This window comes from Drosophila gunungcola (assembly GCF_025200985.1).
Source record: "Drosophila gunungcola strain Sukarami chromosome 2L unlocalized genomic scaffold, Dgunungcola_SK_2 000008F, whole genome shotgun sequence".
NCBI classification, from domain to species: domain Eukaryota; kingdom Metazoa; phylum Arthropoda; class Insecta; order Diptera; family Drosophilidae; genus Drosophila; species Drosophila gunungcola.
The window spans coordinates 2303763-2325360 of NW_026453163.1; the positions used below are offsets into that span (position 1 = coordinate 2303763).

The following is a 21598-nucleotide window of genomic DNA, read 5'->3' on the forward strand; positions in this document are numbered from 1 at the left end:
TCCAAATCTCAGTCTTCATAATCTATTAACATCTTGTATACCAATCTTAAAAATGGAATATTGTATTTATAATTAGTATTTTTCAATTACTTCATGTTGAGACCTGTGAACAGCATAGTTTGCACTAACCAATTTTTACTGTTCAAAGTAACTGTTTTAACTCTCCTGAGGCCTAGATAAGTTTTAAGTGCTCTCCGCGCAATGATTTAAAATGGCGCAAGCCACACAGAAATGCTTAAATGTTCGTCGAGATGAGTATGTGCGACAGTCCCAATAAAAATTCCAAACGGGACAAAAAGTCCCTGACGCCTTTCAAAAAAGTGCGTCGCCAGAATTGGAAACAGGAAGCGGCCTACAAGGTGAATTATGTGCCAGGCAAATTCAAACCACTTAAACACAGGATTTATTTCCAACAGGGTGATAAAAGCAAGAGCCAGACGGTGTCCAATGGCGGTGAAAGGTTCATACCAAAGCGCTTTGCGCGGGAGGACATTGAGCTCAACCTGAAATACATCGGCAAAGGGGAGGAGTGGGATATTCTGGAAGCGGTAAGAAGGGGTTTGATGGCGGTGTCTATATTCCTGATGCTTTGATTTGACATGAACGTGTAGGGCGAGACATTAACGGCCAGCTACTGGCTGCAGAGCGGATTTATAGCCAACATCAATAGCACATTTGGGATCCAGGAGCGCCGCCTGCTCCAGTTCAGCACTGCCCAAGGAACCCCATCCATGGTGGTGGACAGCGACTCAGCAGACTCCGACTGGCCATGTAATCCGCGGGCGCGACCACATGCCGTTCAAAAAGCCACTCATGAGATGCCCGGGATTTGCAGTCCCGTTGACTACAACTTGATGGACTGGTCGTCCAGCGGCATTGTGGCCATGTCCTCCGGCCAGGACATCATGTTGTGGCGCAATCTGGACGAGAGCACCATGGTCTTTAGCGTCGACTCTCCCAGTTCCCTCAAGTTCTCGCCGGACGGCAAATATCTGGCAATCGGATGCATGGATGCAAACTATCCCGGTATGCATATTAAGCTATAACTTCCCTCTTAATCCTATTGCTTATCGGTGATCCTGCACCAAAGTCCTGGACCTCTGGGAGGTGCGGTCGCCGATGGTGTTCTTGGTCTCCTTTCGCAAGTTGTTATTCAAATCCATGGGCTACATAAGCTGCATCGAATGGTCCCACGACGGCAAGGAGCTCTTATGCGGCACCTACTGCGGAGTGATCCTCGTACTGGCCATGCCCAAGCTAAGGACTCTGAAGCAGTTCCGCGATCACCGCCACAAGGTTAACCAAATCAAGTTCGATCCCACCCGAAAGTATTTTGCATCCAGCGATACGGGTGGCCAAATTTTAATCTTCGACGCCGTGCTGAAAATTCGCCTGCTGAAAGTTTGCGGCAAAAAGATAATCTTCGACTGGCACCCATGGACGGGTGAGGACCTGGCTGTGGGTAAGTCGGTGGCAGCTCATTTATTAGTTTGAACTAAAACAGGATTTTAGAACTCCTTAGACCAGAAAGCAGCAATTTAATTCAATATTTTCTTAGTCACAAAAATTGAGTTTAGCTCGATTTGACAATATTCGTTCATTCAAAATGTGCTACAAAGTTAAAATATGTTGCATTTCTTTGATCGTTCAATAGTACCTGCATTTGATTGGATATCAAACGATTAAAGACCTTTCTTTTCAGCGGAGCAGAGTCCAGCATCCATTTTCATCTTCAACATCCCACGCCGACAGTTTGTGGCTTTGTACAGGCGCAGGGATGACAAGATAGTTATAAAGACAGTCACATTCAGCAAGATCACGGGCGAGTTGCTGGTCAACGTTATTCGGCGCGGTGAGCATTTTCCTTGACCACCCGTGTTCATAACTTCAAAACATGATTGTGATCACCATCTGCAGGTGATGGTGACATTGCGATGTGCGAAATTCTGGTGCTGGCCTCCTTAAACCGTGTCGTTGACTTGTTGTCTCACCAGGATCGCGGCACCCTGTTCCTGATGTGGAGTCCGGATGGAACCAACATTGCCACAGCCGGCCTAGATGAAACCTTTTCGCTGTGGAACTTCTTTCCCACCCACATGCAAGAGGCCATACTCCGAAAACAGGCGCAACAGGCCAAGAACAATCAAAGCTCCTTGTGTCTGTATAAGGGAATTCGGTGACCTGTTCACAGGTTTTATTCGTGTACTACATGTGTCTAGTCTTTTGTTCAAACTGTGCTTTTCATTATTTATTCAATTCAAATTGCTTCCATAAAAATTCCATTGGATTTAACTTAAGCGTTGATTACTCTAAAAGGAACACAAGAAAATAGGTCTCTCCACCCAAACGGAAGGTAAGAAGGTAAAATTCCATTGTTCACCATGGTAACAGTATTGAAATTTGGTAACTAATCACTAGGCTAGATGTATGTAAAGATGTTCATAAGACCACTGACGTCCTTCGCTCAATATTCGCTGTGTCCGGTCCTTGGTTGGGCGACTGGGGAGTGCCCCTCCTGCTGGAAGAGGTACTCCGCACAGGCCTCGGCATCCTGGCGACGTTTCTGGAGAAGATGGGGCTTGATAAGGAAACGATGAGTGGTGTAGACGAGTACGGTGGATCCGATGCCGATGGCCATCAGACCGACAGTCGTTGTGGCGAATCTTTTGAGGCCGTTAATGAAACTCATCTGCGGGTAAGAGGAGATTAAAATCGTTTAGTTTGGGTAAGCTATAAGCTATTGGGTGTATCCTAACTTTGTGGAAGCTCTAGACTCAGGTGCAGGCTCGCTTTCTGTTTTCTTGTCGGCTTTGTACTTCAATATCAGTGGCTGCCAAACGTAAATACCGCCCAGAACCCCAATTGCCGTGACCACCATCAACTGCGGAACTGTGACACCACGCGGACGACGAATTTGCATGGCACGTGCGTTGATTCGGGCTGCTTATTTATTTACTATTTGACATGAAATGCACAAGTTCCTTTCGCCGGCAGCTGTTACATCAACGCAGCATGAGAATTGGTTTCGGATCAGCTGTTGGCAGCTCTCGCTTACCAACACTGGTTCATGGCCGGTGTTGCCAGACATTCCCTTGCATAACTTAAGCTTATTAAAAATTCAAATTAATTTTAATTAATAGCTATTAATAGTTGTCTGCGTTGGGTATTTGCAGCGGACGTAAAAAAGAAACTGAGGCGTCATTGGATTATACAGAATTTTATGGGAAAGCCGATAAAAGCAGAAATAGCAAATCGGCGATCACCAAAAAGGGATATTTCAACAAAAATACAAATTAAAATGTAAATATGTATTTAGTACTACCACCCAACAACGATTTTGATAAATGATTGAAATAAGCTGAGCCGATGTTTGTCGGTTTAAATGAAATATTTTATCAAAGGCAACAGTACGTATGAATGACAGTTTTTTTTTCAAAAAGGGCTTTCTTATAAGCTTTGGGGATGATAAAGTTGATACCACTCTATTGTATTTACTATTGGCACGGATTTACTAAAGTAATACAACCTGCGAGGAATTTGTGATCGCTTGTAATTATACTTCTATTCTATCCCGTTTGTTCCATCCACTCCTCGTCACTCCATTATCATCATCTCTTCGTCAGGAGATAATGACGTAGCCCGTGCGTTTCCATTTGGGAGTCCCAACAAAAACGACACTCGTGCAGGCACGACAACGACAACGCCGACTGCGACTGCGGCAGCGACTGCGGCAAAGGGGCGGAGAGAGCGGCTTGAAGCTGGTTTTTAAAATAGCCCGTCCGCTCAGCTCCGCCAGTCACTCTCAGTTGGAACGGCGCTTCAAACGGTTATCGTTTGCCGGAGCCCTCCCGCTTCTCGCCCCCTCCGAAGCCCCGCATTAACAGTTGCTTTGCTGCGTATAAGAAGCGGAAAGCAAACGCCAGAAGAAGATCGATACGAAGAAGCAAGTAAGGCAACGACAAAGATGGGCGGAAATTTGGCACTGATGCTGCTGTCGCTGCTTTTAAGCGCGTTTGCCACCGGCAATGGCAACTCCATTCCGACGACCACGACGCCCCAGGGCGTTTTCGAGACCCGCACGGACAAGCTGCCCAGTGGCGCTGCTCCCCTGCCATCCGGTGGAGTGGGTGTCTACGATGACATCGACACCTTTGTGCCCTTCAGGAGCGACTCGCACGATCCCTTCTCGTGGCACCTGCTCAAAACGGTGCTCCAAAACGAGACGGCCCCCAAGAATGTGATCATTTCGCCGTTTTCCGTGAAACTAGTTCTGGCCTTGCTGGCCGAGGCGGCCGGAACCGGAACCCAGACCCAACTTGAGCTGGCCAACACTCAGACGGACATCCGGTCGCAGAACAACGTCAGGGAGTTCTACCGCAAGACCCTAAACTCTTTCAAAAAGGAAAACCAGCTGCATGAGACGCTAAGTGTGCGCACCAAGCTTTTCACGGATAGCTTTATTGAGACACAGCAGAAGTTCACGGCCACGCTAAAGCATTTCTACGACAGCGAAGTGGAGGCCTTGGACTTCACCAACCCGGAGGCGGCGGCCGATGCCATTAACTCCTGGGCCGCCAACATCACACAGGGCAGACTCCAGCAACTGGTGGCACCAGACAATGTGCGCAGCAGCGTGATGCTGCTGACCAATCTTATCTATTTCAATGGTTTGTGGCGCCGCCAGTTTGCCACCACTTTCCAAGGCGCCTTTTTCCGCGGCAAGGACGATCAATCGCGGGTGGAGTACATGGAGCAGACCGACTACTTCTTCTACACAAACTCGGAAAAACTAAAGGCACAGATTCTGCGTCTGCCCTACAAGGGTAAAAACTCCATGTTCGTGCTGCTGCCGTACACACTGGATGGCATCCATGAACTGGTCCAGAACCTTGAGAACGACGAGCTCAAGGGCGCCCAGTGGGCAATGGAGGAGGTGAAGGTGAAGGTAACGCTGCCCAAGTTCCACTTTGACTACCAGCAGAACCTCAAGGAGACGCTACGCGGCCTGGGAGTGCGCGAAATCTTTGAGGATAGTGCCTCGCTGCCGGGATTGACCCGCGGAGCCGATGTCGCCGGCAAAGTGAAGGTGTCCAACATCCTGCAGAAGGCCGGAATCAATGTGAACGAGAAGGGAACCGAGGCCTACGCCGCCACGGTCGTGGAGATCGAGAACAAGTTCGGGGGCAGCACCGCAATCGAGGAGTTCAACGTGAACCGGCCGTTTGTGTTCTTTATCGAGGAGGAGTCCACCGGAAACATTTTGTTTGCCGGAAAGGTCCACACTCCCACCACCCAGAACTAAGTCACTAAGGCGGTTTTATTTTAAATATGCAATAAAAATACAAACAAATCAGAGTGGCTGGTCCAGTTTCTAACATGACTACATAGTCAAGATGGCAAAAACTATAAGAGGCTGAAACAAACAATAGTTTGTGGGTTTTCTTCTTAGTGGATATTTTATGTTTTTTTAAGGAGTAATATTCTGCTCTGAAGACCTGACAGAAGTCGAAGCTTCTCTAAGAATGCTCTTGACCCGCTTTTAGTAATCGTGCGTGTCGTTGATTTCCCCTGGCCGATTTCATATGTACTCCATTCCATTCCGGTGGCTGATAAAGCCACTCGTAATGTCGTTGTTTGTTTTTAAATTTTATGCCTTGTGGCGGGCGGGGCGTACCTTGAACAATAGAAAGCAAAAACCCGCCATAAAGCGAGAGAGATGCAAATACTTCTGGCTCTGGGAATGTCCCACGTACGTAATAGCAGCAATATCCAATGGAAGATCAATGGGTAAACGATTGCGCCATAATCAGCGGCAAATAGAGCCCATGACTCAGGGGAGTGAGAAGCTGTACGGGAAATCTAAAGCTTGACCAACCACTTACGTTCTGTTGATGCTTTGCACAAACAGCTAGTCTAGGAAGTTCTGGTACATTTTTTTAGGCTTATAACACAGCTAAAGGTTTAACCCACTTATTCCAAAACATATGTAAGGCATAGAGATTAAACACATTGAAAATTTCCCTTTCGCTTTAAAAACATTATAAGAGCTGATATTAAACAAAATTTGACCAAGTACAAGATACTTGGATGAACTCGGCAAGCCGATGTTCATATACCCTTGCAGCTATGGCAAAAAATTAAATATTCTTGAAAGTATTAAATTATAGAAGCTATGATGAGATGATTTGCAGCTCAATTATTTGATAGTTCCTACGACAGCTAAAAAAAAGTTACATTTATTTTTTTTTTTTATACTGACGGACGGACAGACGGACATGGCTAGATCGACTCTTCTAGCGATGCCGATCAAGAATATATATACTTTATAGGGTCGGAAATATCTTTTTCACTGCTTTTCAAAGTTCTGACTGAAAGTATAATACCCTCTGCAAGGGTATAAAAATTAAATTAAATAAAGGTAAAAAAAAGGGTGATGTCAAAAAGTCAAAACGAAAAAAAATAGATTTAAGAATTACAAAGAATAAAAAAAAATTGCAGTCAAAATTAAGATTTTGAATATGGGAGCTGTTGTGGGCAGTAGGGCATAAGACCAAATTATAGAAGTGGTCTATGGTAATGTTATGTACGATCGCATTTAAACTGAAGAGACAAGAACAAATAGTTTTAATTGAGAATTTTCATTTTTGATATTTTTGCACTTAGTGTAAAAATTAATTTAACACAAAATAAAAAAAAAAATTAAAATTAGTTACAATTTTGTCCTCATTTATGTTTTTTTAATATTCCTATTCTTCCAAAGCGAGCCTACTTTGCGTTGAAACCGACGAACAGACGGATGGACAGAGGGACGAACGCACAAACGGACATGGCTAGATCGACTCTCCTAGTGTTGCTGATCAAGAATTCAATTCAATACAAATTATAGTGTCGGAAATGCCTCCATCACTGCGTTGCAAACTTCTGACTGAAAAAATTATACATATTTAAAACTTATTTTTATACCCTTGCAGAGGGCATTATAATTTCAGTCAGAATTTTGCAACGCAGTGAAGGAGACATCTCCGACCCTATAAGGTATATATGCATATTCTTGAACAGCATCACTAGGGGAGTCAATGTCCGTTTGTCCGTCCGTTTCTACGCAAACTAGTCTCTCAGTTTTAAAGCTATCTGCATGAAACTTTCCCAAAAATTGTCTTCCTATTGCAGGTAGTATATAAGTCGGATCGAGCCGGATCGGACGACTATAGCATATAGCTCCCATAGGAACAATCGGAAAAAAAAATAAAAAAAAATTATAACTTTGGTGTTTTTTAATTTTATTTTTAGTTCTTCGAGATATAGTAATGTTTAAATATTTCAGAATTACTGTTTAAATTTCATCAAAATCGGACGACTGTAGTATATAGGTCCCATAGGAACATTCGTATAGCCGCCATAGGACCTATCGAATAATTTAGCTGCAAATCATCATAGCTTCAATGTTTTTAAACATACACGACAGTAAATCATAATTTTAACGTTTTCAAGAGTATTTAGTTTTTGAAATAGCTGCAAGGGTATATGAACTTCGGCTTGCCGAAGTTTGCTTCCTTTCTTGTTGTTTATGTTTTGGAAATATTAAAGCTGATTTCACTTATTTTTCTGAGAAAATAAAGCAAATCCTTAACGATTTGTTCAAGTGCCAAACTGAGTCTTGACGCCCTGAGACTTGGGCGAATTTATTGGTGACGTACAAACAAAGTGTGCAATGTTTGCAGTCATAAAAACCAGTTTACAAATAACTCGAGAAAGTGATCATTAAAGTGCATATATACTCTGCTTTCAAGACATAAGCGGACTGTCTGACTCACACCGAAGTAAAGCACAAAGAAAAGCGGGCCGATTTACCCTTTACTATGATTCCCTAAAAGGTTGTTAAGAAACACATAATGAAGAACCCAATACCGCGTTCAAAATATAAATTTCCCAATATGCTTAATGTAATGTACGAGTACACCTTTTCATACAGCTACCTTGCATTTAATAGCTGAGAATAGATATTCCAAACTAAATTCTAAAGTGACTTACCTCCGCCATTGGGCAGCATCGAAATTGCTGATTGGGCCTGTATTTTGGACTTGGTGAAATTGTTGCCGCCGCCGGCGTTGTTCTGATGGCGAGTATGCGGTTGCTGGGGCTGTTGAGACTGTTGTTGCTGCGATTGTTGGTAGTGCTGCTTGTATTGCGTGGGAAAGTGCGGCTGGCTGGGTTCGAAAGTTTGGAAATGTTGCTTTTCGCCGAATCGCAAGTTGCCATCAGCAGCAGGACGTCGGTTGTTTGAGTGAGATGGCTGCTGCTGCTGTCCAGTCATGAGGTGACCAAAAGCTTGGTTATTGCCACCGCCAGAGATCAAGGCATGGATCAGTGCATTCGAGGCGGCATCCGGTCGGGCTTGGCGTTGATAATCACGGTTTAGTTGTGGCTGCTGTGCCGCATGTTTGGCACCGCCATTAACCAACTTGGAGGTCTGCTCCTCCATTTTGCGCTTGATCACAGCGTTTCGCATTATGACGTTGGCATGGGCCTGTAAATCCTCCTGAGACAGTTGCTGCGGCGCCTGGGCCTGCGGATTAAGCTGCTGTTGCTGTCTTGCGACCAATGTCTGCTGGACAATGGCTAGGTTGTGAAGGTTTTGCAGTTGGCTGGCAATAACCGTGCTGGAGAGCATGTCCAGCTGCTGTTTGTGCTGCTGCTGCTGCTGCTGGGTGTTGGTGAACTGCAGAACAGCCGTAATGGCTTCTCGATCCATGTCGGTCAAGCGTGGGTTGGCCAATTGCACTAGCAGTCCGTGCTTCGAGATTTCCCCTAAAAGGAAGACCAAAAAATGTTCAATCGAGAGTTACAAGCAATCCTTAATTAGAAAGGGCAGATTTTTAAATATTTTGAACAAGGAATTGGGGATAGTAAGAAGAAGTGTGTGGAAACTGATTTTCTAAGCAACTGAACAATAGCCTGATAAGTAATCGTTCCCAACGGTTCTTCGGAAGTTTTTAACGGATACCCGCCGTTACAAACTGGAACAGCTAGGTTTAAATTTAAATAAATAAAGTGTACCAATACAAGTCCACTCCTTTTGAATTGATTTATTAAAAGTTATCCGTTAAAAGCTGACATCATATTATTGTTTTTAAAGTGCAGAAGATTTCTCACCATTAGTTCTCCATTTTAATCACAAAATTTTACCATCCCCGAGCTAGAGTTCGATCTTTTTGTTTATAACTTTGGTAGCACAAGTTATAGAATCATCGATCAAAAGCTCCTGACATAAGCTAAGATACCCATACAAAAATGTCATATGAGGGTACATTTTTAGGCGAAAATTTACCATCAGGCCAGTTTTTGGAATATATACATCTTTCAACTGAATATTTCACGGTCATACACAATTGAAAAAAAAAAGACACTTAATTATCTTCAGAATTTGCGAAAGATTTTTGAATTATTTAAAAGAAGATGTCTATCATAGAAATTAATTATAAAGAAATTATATCCACAATTTTTTTGGTCAGATTGCTTTACAACCATCTCATTTCAAAGCTCTGATCGAAAGATTGAACTACTAGAGCTTATGATTCTAATGAGCCCTTTACTTTCGGATGCAGAGATCTGAGGCTTTTTGAATCGAAAATTTTTGGAAGCTGATTTACTGGAGCTTTTTTTCTGGAGAAGTCTAAGGGCACTTCGATTTTATTCGTGCAGTGCTCTGAAATCTACCATCTACACATTTCTTAGTGTAGGTCTGCTAGAAGGGAGATGTTTGTCCCAGCAACCTCTTCAAATGTCGGGTTTTCCAATTATTTTTTGGTTAAGATAATATTATGAACTTTTAAAAAATTTCTCTGAAGTGTAAGTAAATTTACTGCAACAAATTCACAAGGAGTTGGGAAGTCATTAGGACATTTTCCGGATTTGTCAAACTTATTTTTATGCGATTCAACATTCTGTGTGCCGAATTGTTGAACCGTGAAGTCCAGATTAAAATGTTGTTCATCCCAAGACGTTTTTTATTCCTCCAGCTTACCTTTGGTCAAGCGGAGAAGGAGCAATTGGGTGTCGGCCCGTCCGAGGATAGCCTTTAGTTGCAGACCCGCCAAAAAGGCGGTCTGTTGCTGTTGCTGCTGGATGATGACGTGCTGCTTCTGTTGCTGCTGCTGGTACTGTTGCTGCTGCATAATAAAGTTTGAAATGGCATCGCAACCCACCGCCGACGGTTGTGGTTGGGTTTTTTGCTGCGGCTTAGCCGCACTGAGGGAGCCAATCAGCTTTTGAAAGTTATCGGACTGCTTGCTGGCAGAATCGGCAGCAGTGGTCAGCGAGTTTCGACGCCATTTGGCCTCCAACTGCTCCACCGACGGCATCTGACTCATGTGGCTCAGCGACTTGGGCTGCTCCGGATTGTTGGCATGCCCCTGGTTCATGGCCTGCTTAAAAAAGTCGTTTAGCGAAGACGAAGAGGTATTCCTCTCGCGGGCGAAGAATGACATAAATTTAGAATCATTAGTATTTGTATTTACTTGCTGCTGCATTTGCTGTGGCTGCGTTTGGGGCGCCTGCTGGTGATTTACATAATTGCCACTCTCATAATTCTGCTGGCCTTGATTAAACTTATCAAACTGAAGCGAACGGACACTTCCTGAACGTTTGTCATCTTTTAGCAGATGTTGATCGGCGGCCCGAGCCTTGTTCTTGCTCTCAACATTCTGGTTGTTGTTACCATCGTGCTTGGGCATATATTTATTGTGGCCAATGGGCTCCGGATGCATCCATTTGTACTTATTTTGGTCCGCCTAGAGAAAATGAAGATTATTAGGTATGCAATTTATTATGCCGCTAAGTAAGTTTTGGCGCCTGCTTACCTTATGTTTTTGCACATCCCCCTCTATTTCGACAACTCGGTGATGTTTATTGCCTTCCTTGAGCATTTTCTCCTCGTCCTCATCGAAGCCGCACAGCTCAATAGTGTCCAGCCTTGAGGTGGGACCACAGCTGAACCACTCCGGCTCCTCGGTCTGGTTCCTGTAGCGCCGGTGATGCCTATCCTCGACGTCCCTAGACTTGGGTTTCGAAACAACCAGGAATCCGGACATAACTCGCTTCACGTAGTTTTCGTTGGCCCGGCTCAGATCCTCGCTGGACTCGTTGGACTGCAACGTCTCATTCTCGGAGCGATTATTAGACATTCCCATGACTGGAGTGTTTGGTCGACCTTGAGAATGGCCCATGGGATTACTGCTGATCTCGCCGTTGTCAAAGAATTGCAGGACCGTCAGGTTATTGCTGTTCTGGTGTTTCGAATTAAGATCTTCCACCTGCGGTTTGCCATTGTGGTACGATGGCACAGAATGGAAATCGCCGTCGTTGTAACACCACTTTGAATGATTAAAGCGACCGCTTCCAATACGTCTTTGGTTTACAATAGCCGGATCCTGTTAATTTCAAATTTAAATGAAGAACTGTTTTAAGACATCTTTATAACAACCCTATTGCAGCTTCAAATCAAAATATTGTTGTTTTAAAGAGTGTTTTCTAATTTACAAAAGGTTAATAACATGAAATGATTAAGTTACTTACAAAAATAATGGAAGCAAACTTCGACAAGCGGAAGTTCATATACCATTGCTGCTATTGCAAAAATGAAATATTATTGAAAACATTTAAATTTTGATAGGTTTACAAAAATGAAGATTTTTAGCATTCGATCATTCGATCGTTCCTGTGGCAGCTATATGATATCGTTTTCCGATTTGAATAAAATTAAAAGCAAAATTGTAAACTATCATATTTTTATTATGTCAAAAATAATATTTTTATTTTTTAATATTTTGATTGTTTTAATGGGAGCTATGTGAAATAGTCGTCCCATTTCAATGATATTTTTTATTGACATTAAATTTAACCATTGCTATATCTCGAACAACTAAACAAAACAATTAAAAAACTGCAAAGTTATCATTTTAAAATTTTGATTTTTCAATTATTTTTAAATTATTCTTCCGATTGTTTCATGGGAGCTATATGCTATAGTCGTCCGATCTGGCTCTCGACTTATATACTACCTGCAATAGAACGACAATTTTTGGGAATTTTATAGCTTTTAAACTAAGAGATACGTTTGCGTAGAAACGGACGGACAGGCGATTGGACATTTCTAGATCGATATATACTTTATAGAGTTGGAGATGTCTCCTTCACTGCGTTGCAAATCCTGACTGAAATTATAATACCCTCTGTAAGGGTATTAAAAAGTTTAAACTATAAGATTTAGCGAATTGCAATTTTATTGAATTAATCAAGTCCTATTTGGACCCCATTTTATTTTAATAGTGGATTTCATAAAAATAACATGCAAAAGGGCCTGGATTCCTTTTGTCATCAATAATATACCAGTATAATCTAATCTAATAAAATAGTCTGCCATCGTATGATCTGTTTAAGAAAAATAACAAAGAACGATTAGGTTTCAGATCTTTACTATTCCTGAAACAGTTAAAAATGACTAGGTATGTACATATGTCTTGATTTAGATACATACGACTTTTGGTTAATGTATATTGAAATATAATGTAAAATAAATATAATTGGATAAATACCAAACTAACTTTAAACCCAAAGGATGTATTCAGTTGTTCAGTTGAAAAGGCTGTTAAAGTTCCATAACTTTAACTGCTTACTGCTTGAAGAATTGTATAATTCTGAAAGAGAGAGAGAGAGCGCAAAAGTCGAGCTTCCCCACTATAAGATACCCGTTACTCCGCCAACAAACTTTAAAGTAAGTATTCCCCCCTACAAAACATTCGATGTCTAAGTGGCGCCATCTTTCGAACTGCATACCCTAGAAGGTAAGTGCGTGCAGCACCCCCAATACCCGCTTACAGTTCTTCGATTTGTCCATCTACTGCAGCAATTACCGGCAAGCAGTGGCCGAGAAGCGGCAGAGAGGCTGCAGAGGCGCAACAGTGTGGCGGCAGAGGACTTCAAATCCCCATAACATCTAAAACATTAGCTCGAAACAGAGTCCAACACATTTATCTAACAAGTCTCAGAGTAACAGTACATACAAACATTCACGATTTGTGGGCGTTAGAGTGGGCGTGGCACTAGGACCTACAAGAATCTGCATGCCAAGTCCCATATCTCTAGCTTCTATATTTTCCGAGATCTCAATTAATTCATGAAACCCCATCTCTATGGTCATTGTATCGCCCTTTGCACATCCCTAATGACCAACAAAGTAGTTCCGACACCACAGACCAACACATTTACACATTCATATCAGCACGGCCAGTTGAGTGGGAGAAGTAAAGCTTATAAAACAAAACAAAAAAAAACAGTTCAAGTAAAAGGCAGAATGCGTGCTAAACTAAACGGTCGCCCGCAGAGCAAGCGAGAGACAAAGAGCGAGAGTGGAGTGAAAAGAGCGGAAAAATCGCTTTGGCAGAGTGAAAAACTCAATCTAGGCACTACGAGTACGAATACTGGAATCGGCATGGGCATAGGAATTGGATTTGGAATTGGAATAGCACTCGCACCCCTAATCGCTACTTGGCAGGTTGACATTGCGCTGTCCCGTGAATTCGTTTGGATGCGGAGCAGACCATAACTGTAAACAGTAGTCATAACCCGATCGGAGTGATACGAGTGCCAGACTTTTGACACGATGCAGTTTGTGGCCAGTGGTAAGTGAAGCGGTGAGCATGTGAAAACCCAATCAGTTCAATCTGGGGGTGTATTTCCAAGCCAATTCCTAGCTCTAAAGCATATAGGTTTTTGAATTTTCAAAACAATGGTTCAAGTGCCTAATTTATTATTTTCTGACGGCATTACCAAATATTTACAGCTGTGTTCAACAGAACAGTAGGTCTAAGTGCTGCACCAATCATACATACATATATAATCCTTCGAAAAATCATGATTTAAAAAAAAAATTATCAATTCATTTTGTATATACTTGTAGTATTTAAGTTACAAGAACTTTTTGCAAGTCTTCTTTTTTTTTGTGTTTTAAAAAAGTACTAAAAGGTTGTTCATGAATAAGCTTTTAAAATAACATATAAAGCAAACACCACAACTTAAAAATAAAATTGTTTTTATCTTTACAGAACACCCGCACCGACGTCTAAATCCCTTGACTGGACAATGGGTCCTGGTGTGCCCACATCGAACCCAACGCCCCTGGTCGGGTCAACAGGAGAAGCCACAGAAGAACGAGCTGCCCGACTTCGACCCCAGCAATCCCCTTTGCCCTGGAGTCACCCGCCCCAATGGAGTTGTAAGTTTGAATGGCTATATTCTTCGCTATATTGTAATATCTATGTAAAATGGTTAGGAAACACCTGCCTACAAAAGCACATATGTGTTCGAGAATGACTTTCCGGCCCTGGTGGAAGTGGTGCCCGTTCCCCCCAACAGCGATGATCCTCTGTTCCAAATTGCACCTGCCCGTGGCAATTGCCGAGTGATGTGCTTCCATCCCAAGTCGAATCTCACGTTGCCCACGATGAGTGCAGAAGAAATTGGCGTTGTTATCGACGAGTAAGTTCAAGGTTTATGGCTTTTATCAGAAAGCACACTTAATAAACCCCACTATATGTATCTCTATTTTCTAGGTGGATCAGCCAGTTCAACGAGCTGAGTGCGAAGTACGCCTGGGTTCAGATATTTGAGAACAAGGGAGCCACCATGGGCTGCTCCAATCCCCATCCGCACTGCCAGATCTGGTCATGCTCGTTTTTGCCGACGGAACCGCAGCTGAAGCAGGAGCGTCTGCGTTCCTACTACACCACCAACGAGCGACCCATGCTGTCCGACTATGTGGAACGGGAGCTGCAGCGCCAGGAGCGGATCGTGATCGAAAACCCCGACTGGCTGGTGGTGGTGCCCTTTTGGGCCACTTGGCCATTCGAAACCATGCTCATCTCACGGAACAACAACAAGCGGATAAACGATCTAACGCTGGAACAGCGCCAAAACCTGGCGGTAACCATCAAGGAGCTGACCACAAAGTATGACAACTTGTTTCAATGTTCGTTTCCCTACTCGATGGGCTGGCACGGAGCACCAACTGGGCCGGAGCATGCACACGCCTCCAGTGCCCATTGGACTCTGCACGCCATCTACTATCCGCCGCTGCTCCGATCAGCAACCGTACGCAAGTTCATGGTGGGATTCGAACTACTGGCCATGGCCCAGAGGGATCTGACTCCTGAGCAGGCAGCCCAGCGGTTGCGGGAGGTTGATGGAAAGTGTCATTACCTGGAGAAATAATTTCGCTTAAGTTAACTTTCAAAATCACCGCCAGCTGAAACAGGTGGTGGGAATTGGTATAATATGTAATAAAAAACAGTCAAAATCCAATGATTTTAAAGTACTATTGTTGTAAATACTAAATAGCTATAAACAATCACTTGTAAATATATGATTAAATAATGCTTTGACTGTAGCGAGGGCCCCAAAGCGATCAGGATGATTGCCAAAGACCCGTAGAGGTCATTGCAATCATTGATTTATCAGATAAGCCGAGGAATAAGTGACTTTGTGTTACCTAATAAGATGACAAGACAGATGAAAACCGTGTTCCCGATACTTTGTACATGTGTAGTTAAAAAACAAATAGGCAGTGCTATCTGACTCTTCCACTTTTCAATTAAATAGTTCAATAATTTTAGAAAAGTTTATAGAACTTTGAATGCTACTATACACAGAGAAAGAAAGTTTGTTTATATTATATAAGGTTAGTCGTTCGATTCGCTCGATTGGGAAAGTAATATGAATATAGCTTTTGCACATAGCAAATAATGTGAGTAAAGCCAGAGGGGTCAGTTAGTAAGATATATAGTAGATAAAGAATACAACACACGAATTAAATTATGAATATCTGTGTAAAAACCAAATATTAGCAAACAAAACGGGATATCCAAAAAAATATTTTAAATACTACTAAACTGTGTTAGGAAAGTATGTGAAAGTATGACAGGATACTTAAAAATTAGGCTTTATTTGATTGCGGAGATATCAATGCCAAGCCAATTTCATGATTAAAATTTAGAGATTTTTAAGTAAAATGGAAATTTAAGCAATTTATTATCGACAAAATGTATTCTCAATTTAGTTTTATTATTTATTTAATGTCGACTTACATTTTAAGAGCGTAAGGCGGAGACTACTTATGTCAAGCCGCAGAATTGAGAATAATCTGTGATGCTTCGATTGGTACGATTGATATTCCTTTCGGATTGTTTCTCTTGTACTTTGGTTGTTTCATACCAAAACTTTAAGAAAATCAATTGGTTTAGGAAAAATAGCGGTGAAAGTGTGAAAAACCAGCGTTGTCTGCGCTCTCTTACTAGTTTGTCAAAGTAACAAAACAAAAATCAGTATATATCAAATATTTCTGATTTGTTAATTAAAAAAAAAATAATGTTAATTTATTTAATTAAATGGCAAAACAATCGAGATTTCGCATATTTTTTTCATTTAAAAATTTAAAGAGAGCGAATAAAACAATGTAATTTTAAAGATAAGAAAGTATAATATGTTATCCAGACAGTTTCCAAACTGATAGAATAATATTTAAATTATATGGAATGAATTGTCTCCTTGAAAAATTTTTTAAAGATATTCAAAAAAAAGGTGGTACTTCTTTTATTTAATTAAGTATTAAGTATTTTGTTTTTGTAAATCTATAAATCATCGCCGACAAATACAAAAACAAAATGCATAATTTAATTAAACAAATACACAAAGAATACAATTTAAGTTTCGCATACGGAGCCAATTCATTGCCTTTATTTGTTCGCTTTTTATTTCACTGTTCTAAATTTAAGGTTCTTAAAGTTTTCTCTCTAAAGCAACTATTTGGAGAGCACTGGGCGTCATTGCATGCATCCAAAAATACAATACAAAAAGTAAGAAACGCTTTACAATTTAATTTAAAACAAAGAAACCTCTTTTCTTTAGCGCGAGGAACCCAAAGAACCATGAAAAATCAGTGCTCACCTGGAACTCCGTTTGCGGCTGCGGTGGTTGGCTCTGGATTATAGATTCGTCGCTGATCAACTGCTTGTTTTTGTTCTTGTAGAATGCGGGCATACACTCATTGTTGTTCAGGCTCGAGCTGTTGGTGCTGGAGCGGGCCCGGAATCTAGTCCCGTCCGAGGTGCGCCAGAGATTCATGCGCCGAAGCCGGGCCTCCAGTTCAATGTCATCGCATGTGGCGATGCGGGGCATAACAAAGCTTTCCTTGGACCTGTGCATTAGGGCATTAAACATCTCGTTGCGAATCTCCAGTAGGTGGGAGCGTGTATAGCTCTTGACCGGCTTGCTACTGACTATTGGAGCGGCAGGATGGCGAACCGCCTTGGGCGCCCGCAGACTTCCTGGCTTGTGGGTTGCCGTGCTGAAAGGACGCTTTTGCTGCACCTGACGCGGCTGCTGTTCCGGCACGATGTCCCTGTTGGCCTGTTGCTTCTTTGGAGAGTCGTGCTCCAGGTCACAGCTAACGGCCGTGCAGGACAACATAGTGGTGGGCTGGGTGTACGGCGTGGATGCCCTGGCCGAGAGCACTTGAAGCGACAGTCCCTCGTCCTCATGCGGCTGCTTCGAGGACCCATGCATCGGAATGGCCTCCCGGGAAGTGGCTGCGAGTATTCGATTCTGCTTGGCCAGCAAGTGGGCAATCTTGAGACGCCTCTCCAGCTCCACAATCACGGCGGGCTTTTTGGTCTTGGGATGCAAAACTAGAGCCGTGGACTTGGAGGCCATCATCGGACCATCGCCTATTTTTTCGTGGCTTGAACGCCTTGGTAACATTTCAATGGCCTCCACTTTCTTGTTTTTAATGGGGCGAGCAGACTGTGTTTTAAAATAAAAACAACAATTAAAAAATGACATGATGTATGTATGTAAGTATGAGGATCAAACTGTGATGTTGAACGTGATGTCAAATTTAACGACTATATCGGATTTCTTGGATGTTTACTCGAATATGATTTTTAAATATATATTATTATTGATATATTATTATTTAGATTTCCTGTACTTTGTGTAGAGATATTAAAGCATATAAATGAATTTTTATTTTTCGCAGAATAGTGAAATAGCTTTAAAACTAAGTTTCTACAAGGTGGCCCAAAAAAGGTCATTCGATGTTGGTTGGCTCTCAAATTCAAATTAGCTCTCCAAAAACCAACGGATGACTTCTTTTTTTGGCCCACTTTGTAGAAACATACATACTTGGCTATGTCGACGGCTATTCTAGAATATATATACTTTATTTTTAAAATAATAATTTATATTTATATAACCGATATTGTAATACTTTCAGCAAGGACATTAAAACAAGAATAAAGTTTACTAGGTACTATTAGCCGTTTGAATTGTATTTCCAACAAACCCACTACTGAAGAAGTTTTTTTGTTTTTGCTTTTGAGTTAAATTACCGAATTAGATTTGAATTTGAACCATGTGTTTAAAGTTACTATTATTATAGCAACTTGTGAAACTCAACCTTTATTATTCATGCGCTGCATATGTATGTAACCTTTATGTAACCTTTAGTGTTACAACAAGAAAGAATCACAAGCAAACTTAGGCTGATCACACTTGCGTTTTTTTACTGATTTTATCTGAATTTAATAACAAATTTATAAAAGATAATGATAAATAAGTTATAATAAATGCATAGATACATACATATGTGTATGAAACAAAACAAAAAAATAAGCAAATTTCCGCAAGCGAATTTTATACACCCTTACAGCTATTGCCCAAATTAAATATTCTTCAAAATATCTACATTTTGTTTTTTATGCGTGTATGTTTAAAAACATTGAAGCTATGACGATTTTTAGCTTAATTATTTGATCGCTCCTATGGCAGCTTTATTTTTAAATAAATTAAAAAACAAAAAAGTAAAATTTTGTTCTCATTTATTTTTTAATATTCCGTTTGTTTTCGTGGGAGCTATGTATATTCTATAGTCGGTCGATCTTAATGAAATTTAAATTGTAATTCAGAAATAATAAACCAATACTATATCCCGAAAAACTAAAAAAAAATTAAACAAGAAAGGAAGCAAACTTCGGCGAGCCGATGTTCATATATCCTTGCAGCTATAATCATCATAGCTTCAATGTTTTTAAACATATACGCATTTTAACAGCTGCAAGGGTACATATATGCTTATTCTTTTTTGCTTCTTTTCTTGTTTTTCCTTTTTTTTTCTATTGTTCCTTTAGGAGCCGACTTACATATGTACTACCTGCAACAGAAAGATAACTTTTGGAAAAGTTTCATGCAGATAGCTTTAGAAACTGAGAGACTAGTTTGCGTTGAAACGGACGGACGAACGGAAAGACGTACGGACGGACAGACGGACGGGCTGGAATTTTAAAACAACAAAGCAACAAAAGAAAACTTAGCATGATCACACTAAAAGGTTAATTAATTGTAGACTTGCCGAAACACAAAAAAATAAATAAATTAAAATAAATAATTAATAAAAGATATATATTATTTTCTAATTCTATATTTAAAGAACATACCTCTGGGCTGGACTTCTGCACCCGCTTGTTGGCCTCCAGCTTGGCGATGGCCTTCTCTAGGGCGTCCTTCAGCTTAAAGGCGGGCAGCTTGAGGTAGCCTAGTCCGGTAGCCAGAAAAGCGTTGGCCGGCAACGGTGGCGGTGGGGGAGGGGCACAGGGGTCCTCCCATTTTTCGGAGTTCGCCTCGTCGTCGTCGTGCTCCAGATGAGCGGTCATAGCGGTGGTCTTGGATGTAGTCGGAACTTGAACGGGAGTCGGGGGTGGAGGAGGTGGCGGGTACTGGAACTTGGCCTTCTCAGCGGGGGTCACCACATCCTCTCGCTGATCCTCGCCGGGGAGCGAGAGGTAGTGACTCGCAGTCTGATCCGTCTCAATTTTCAGGGCGCCAGCGCCATTTTCTTGCTTAGCTTCGGCCATTTGCATTGGGCTTTTGCTGTGTAATCTGCTAGTCGATTCGATCACAGCCTCTTTTAAATGGTCCATACTTACGTTGATAAGGGGTTTTGGGTTTAAAAATTAAAACGAACACTTTTGATCGGGTCGCAATTTCAAACTATGCAAAAGAACGAAATCACGTTTAACACAAGTTCAATATTAAGATCCGTTATTCGGCTTTGAGCGATGAGTAAGCGAGACAGTTATAGCGCCATATAACGAAAAAAATACCACAGCGAATGATGGTGGATAGGAAGGAATTGGCGATCAGTGCTGGTAACGTTGCCTTGATACAGACTTTGTATAATACAAGAAGTCCAACCAAATTATTAAGCTTTTCCATTCTAAAACTTATCGACTTAAATTATAAAGACCTTTTATTGTTAAAAAAACATCACTAAAGAAAAACGAATGGCGGGAGGGCAGAAGAGAAGATGCGTTGGTAGCCTAGAGAAAAAAAGGGTAACTAAACCATTATCTTGAATAAATCTGGCCAAAAACATAGCCAACTTTCGGTCAGAATTTTTCAAAGAGATTACTAGAAACCGTTAAACATTTTTTTATAGTATTTCCGATTAAAAAAGGTACACTGACGGATTTTTGGGACTAAAATGTTTTGTTAATAATATTGACCATCAAAATTGTTTGTAATTTTATTTGCAAAAATTAATTACAAACAATGTAAATGACTATTCAAATAAACCCACGGATTTGGAAGAATATTTTCCGATTGTAACAACTAAAACCTTAATTCTAAAATAATAAACCATTTCTCAAAGAATATTGAAGAATATTCTAGTTCAATTCAATTCTTTTAATGATTGTTCCAATGAGAGCAAGAGTCTGTCATGCCCTTCTGAGCCATGTCAGACCATAGTTATTGGGCTTTTCGTGTGTGTTTCGGACATATACATTTACATATCGTAAGACACAAGTTTTAAAAATCGAGCTTTTATTTTTGAAGTTATTGAATTATAACTATTATTATTATGGCGCCACTCTCCTGCTGCTCGGTCGCTGCTTTGCCGGCAAAACACTAATTTTCGCTTATTATATAGGCCCGTGGTGATCGTATATCTTTGTAGGGGAATATTAAAAATTAAAATTTCCCGCCATTAAACACAACGCAAAACTCAATACAATGTTGAAATTAACAAACAAACAATTTTTCAGCTAATTTATTCACAATGTTACCCTATAATGGATGATGACCGTTGTATCTTCTCCAGCTTTCTGCCCAGCAGGTCAAATTAAAGTCAATACCTTCCTAATCTTTCATATTATTGAATTGACATTTTTTCATTTAATTACATTCAAAGTCATTGCCCTTAAAACTGCTGACTTGGTGAGAAAGGTATCTCCATCTACATAAAATCACAAAAGAGCCAAATATAAATTATCTATATACTTCAAAAATTCTGAATCACAGCAGAATTTACAGCCTACTACTAGCAACAACGTGTTGTAGTGCCTTTCTCTCCGTCTCTTTTATCAGGAATCAGGCAATTGCTTTTATTTATAAAATGTTACCCCTTTTTGCGCCAATTGAATCAGGCCACTACTATTCAGAAAATTATCCAGCACCAGCGACAGAACACTAAATTGTAACACAATAAATA

At 41.1% G+C, this 21598-nt stretch overlaps 5 protein-coding genes across 6 annotated transcripts; 3 read left to right on the forward strand and 2 right to left on the reverse strand.

Annotated features, from left to right (window-relative positions):
* Positions 1-178: 178 nt before the first annotated feature.
* Positions 179-2292, forward strand: LOC128253259 (protein cortex). The gene is made up of 6 exons (XM_052981522.1): positions 179-359; positions 417-548; positions 612-1026; positions 1091-1462; positions 1703-1852; positions 1918-2292. Exons 1-6 carry the CDS (start codon positions 240-242, stop codon positions 2178-2180), a joined length of 1452 nt encoding a protein of 483 aa, XP_052837482.1. The 5' UTR covers positions 179-239; the 3' UTR covers positions 2181-2292.
* LOC128253262 (uncharacterized) lies at positions 2217-3036 on the reverse strand. Its single transcript, XM_052981524.1, has 2 exons — positions 2757-3036; positions 2217-2689 (listed from the first exon to the last, which is right to left on the reverse strand). The coding sequence occupies exon 2, from the start codon at positions 2687-2689 to the stop codon at positions 2465-2467; it is 225 nt and encodes a 74-aa protein (XP_052837484.1). The 5' UTR covers positions 2757-3036; the 3' UTR covers positions 2217-2464.
* Positions 2550-20152, reverse strand: LOC128253258 (protein cup). 2 transcript variants are annotated; one of them, XM_052981521.1, is made up of 7 exons: positions 20034-20146; positions 19545-19986; positions 16999-17853; positions 10860-11429; positions 10025-10790; positions 8032-8808; positions 2550-2689 (listed from the first exon to the last, which is right to left on the reverse strand). In XM_052981521.1, the coding sequence occupies exons 2-7, from the start codon at positions 19965-19967 to the stop codon at positions 2676-2678; spliced, it is 3405 nt and encodes a 1134-aa protein (XP_052837481.1). In that variant the 5' UTR covers positions 19968-19986; positions 20034-20146; the 3' UTR covers positions 2550-2675. The 2 variants fall into 2 exon arrangements, with proteins under 2 accessions (XP_052837481.1, XP_052837480.1); XM_052981520.1 differs by having other exon boundaries at positions 19545-20152.
* Positions 3770-5355, forward strand: LOC128253375 (serine protease inhibitor 27A; the record flags this gene model as incomplete). Its single annotated transcript, XM_052981721.1, has 1 exon — positions 3770-5355. A coding segment is annotated over one exon (1533 nt), but the record flags the coding sequence as incomplete, so codon positions are not given.
* On the forward strand, positions 13265-15431 carry LOC128253260 (probable galactose-1-phosphate uridylyltransferase). The gene is made up of 4 exons (XM_052981523.1): positions 13265-13679; positions 14103-14272; positions 14330-14535; positions 14610-15431. The coding sequence occupies exons 1-4, from the start codon at positions 13661-13663 to the stop codon at positions 15265-15267; spliced, it is 1053 nt and encodes a 350-aa protein (XP_052837483.1). The 5' UTR covers positions 13265-13660; the 3' UTR covers positions 15268-15431.
* Positions 20153-21598: the final 1446 nt, after the last annotated feature.

Excerpts from the sequence above, each read along its gene's own strand:
- LOC128253259 (XM_052981522.1), top strand. The coding sequence starts at position 240 with ATGTTCGTCGAGATGAGTATGTGCGACAGTCCCAATAAAAATTCCAAA. Across the intron at positions 360-416 it reads AACAGGAAGCGGCCTACAAG|GGTGATAAAAGCAAGAGCCA; the intron begins GTGAATTATGTG and ends TATTTCCAACAG. Across the intron at positions 549-611 it reads AGTGGGATATTCTGGAAGCG|GGCGAGACATTAACGGCCAG; the intron begins GTAAGAAGGGGT and ends ATGAACGTGTAG.
- LOC128253262 (XM_052981524.1), bottom strand. The coding sequence starts at position 2,689 with ATGAGTTTCATTAACGGCCTCAAAAGATTCGCCACAACGACTGTCGGT.
- LOC128253260 (XM_052981523.1), top strand. Across the intron at positions 14,273-14,329 it reads TCACCCGCCCCAATGGAGTT|GAAACACCTGCCTACAAAAG; the intron begins GTAAGTTTGAAT and ends TAAAATGGTTAG. Across the intron at positions 14,536-14,609 it reads ATTGGCGTTGTTATCGACGA|GTGGATCAGCCAGTTCAACG; the intron begins GTAAGTTCAAGG and ends TCTATTTTCTAG.
- LOC128253258 (XM_052981520.1), bottom strand. The coding sequence starts at position 20,027 with ATGGACCATTTAAAAGAGGCTGTGATCGAATCGACTAGCAGATTACAC. Across the intron at positions 11,430-16,998 it reads AGCCGCAAACGGAGTTCCAG|GATCCGGCTATTGTAAACCA; the intron begins GTGAGCACTGAT and ends TGAAATTAACAG. Across the intron at positions 10,791-10,859 it reads GGGATGTGCAAAAACATAAG|GCGGACCAAAATAAGTACAA; the intron begins GTAAGCAGGCGC and ends CATTTTCTCTAG.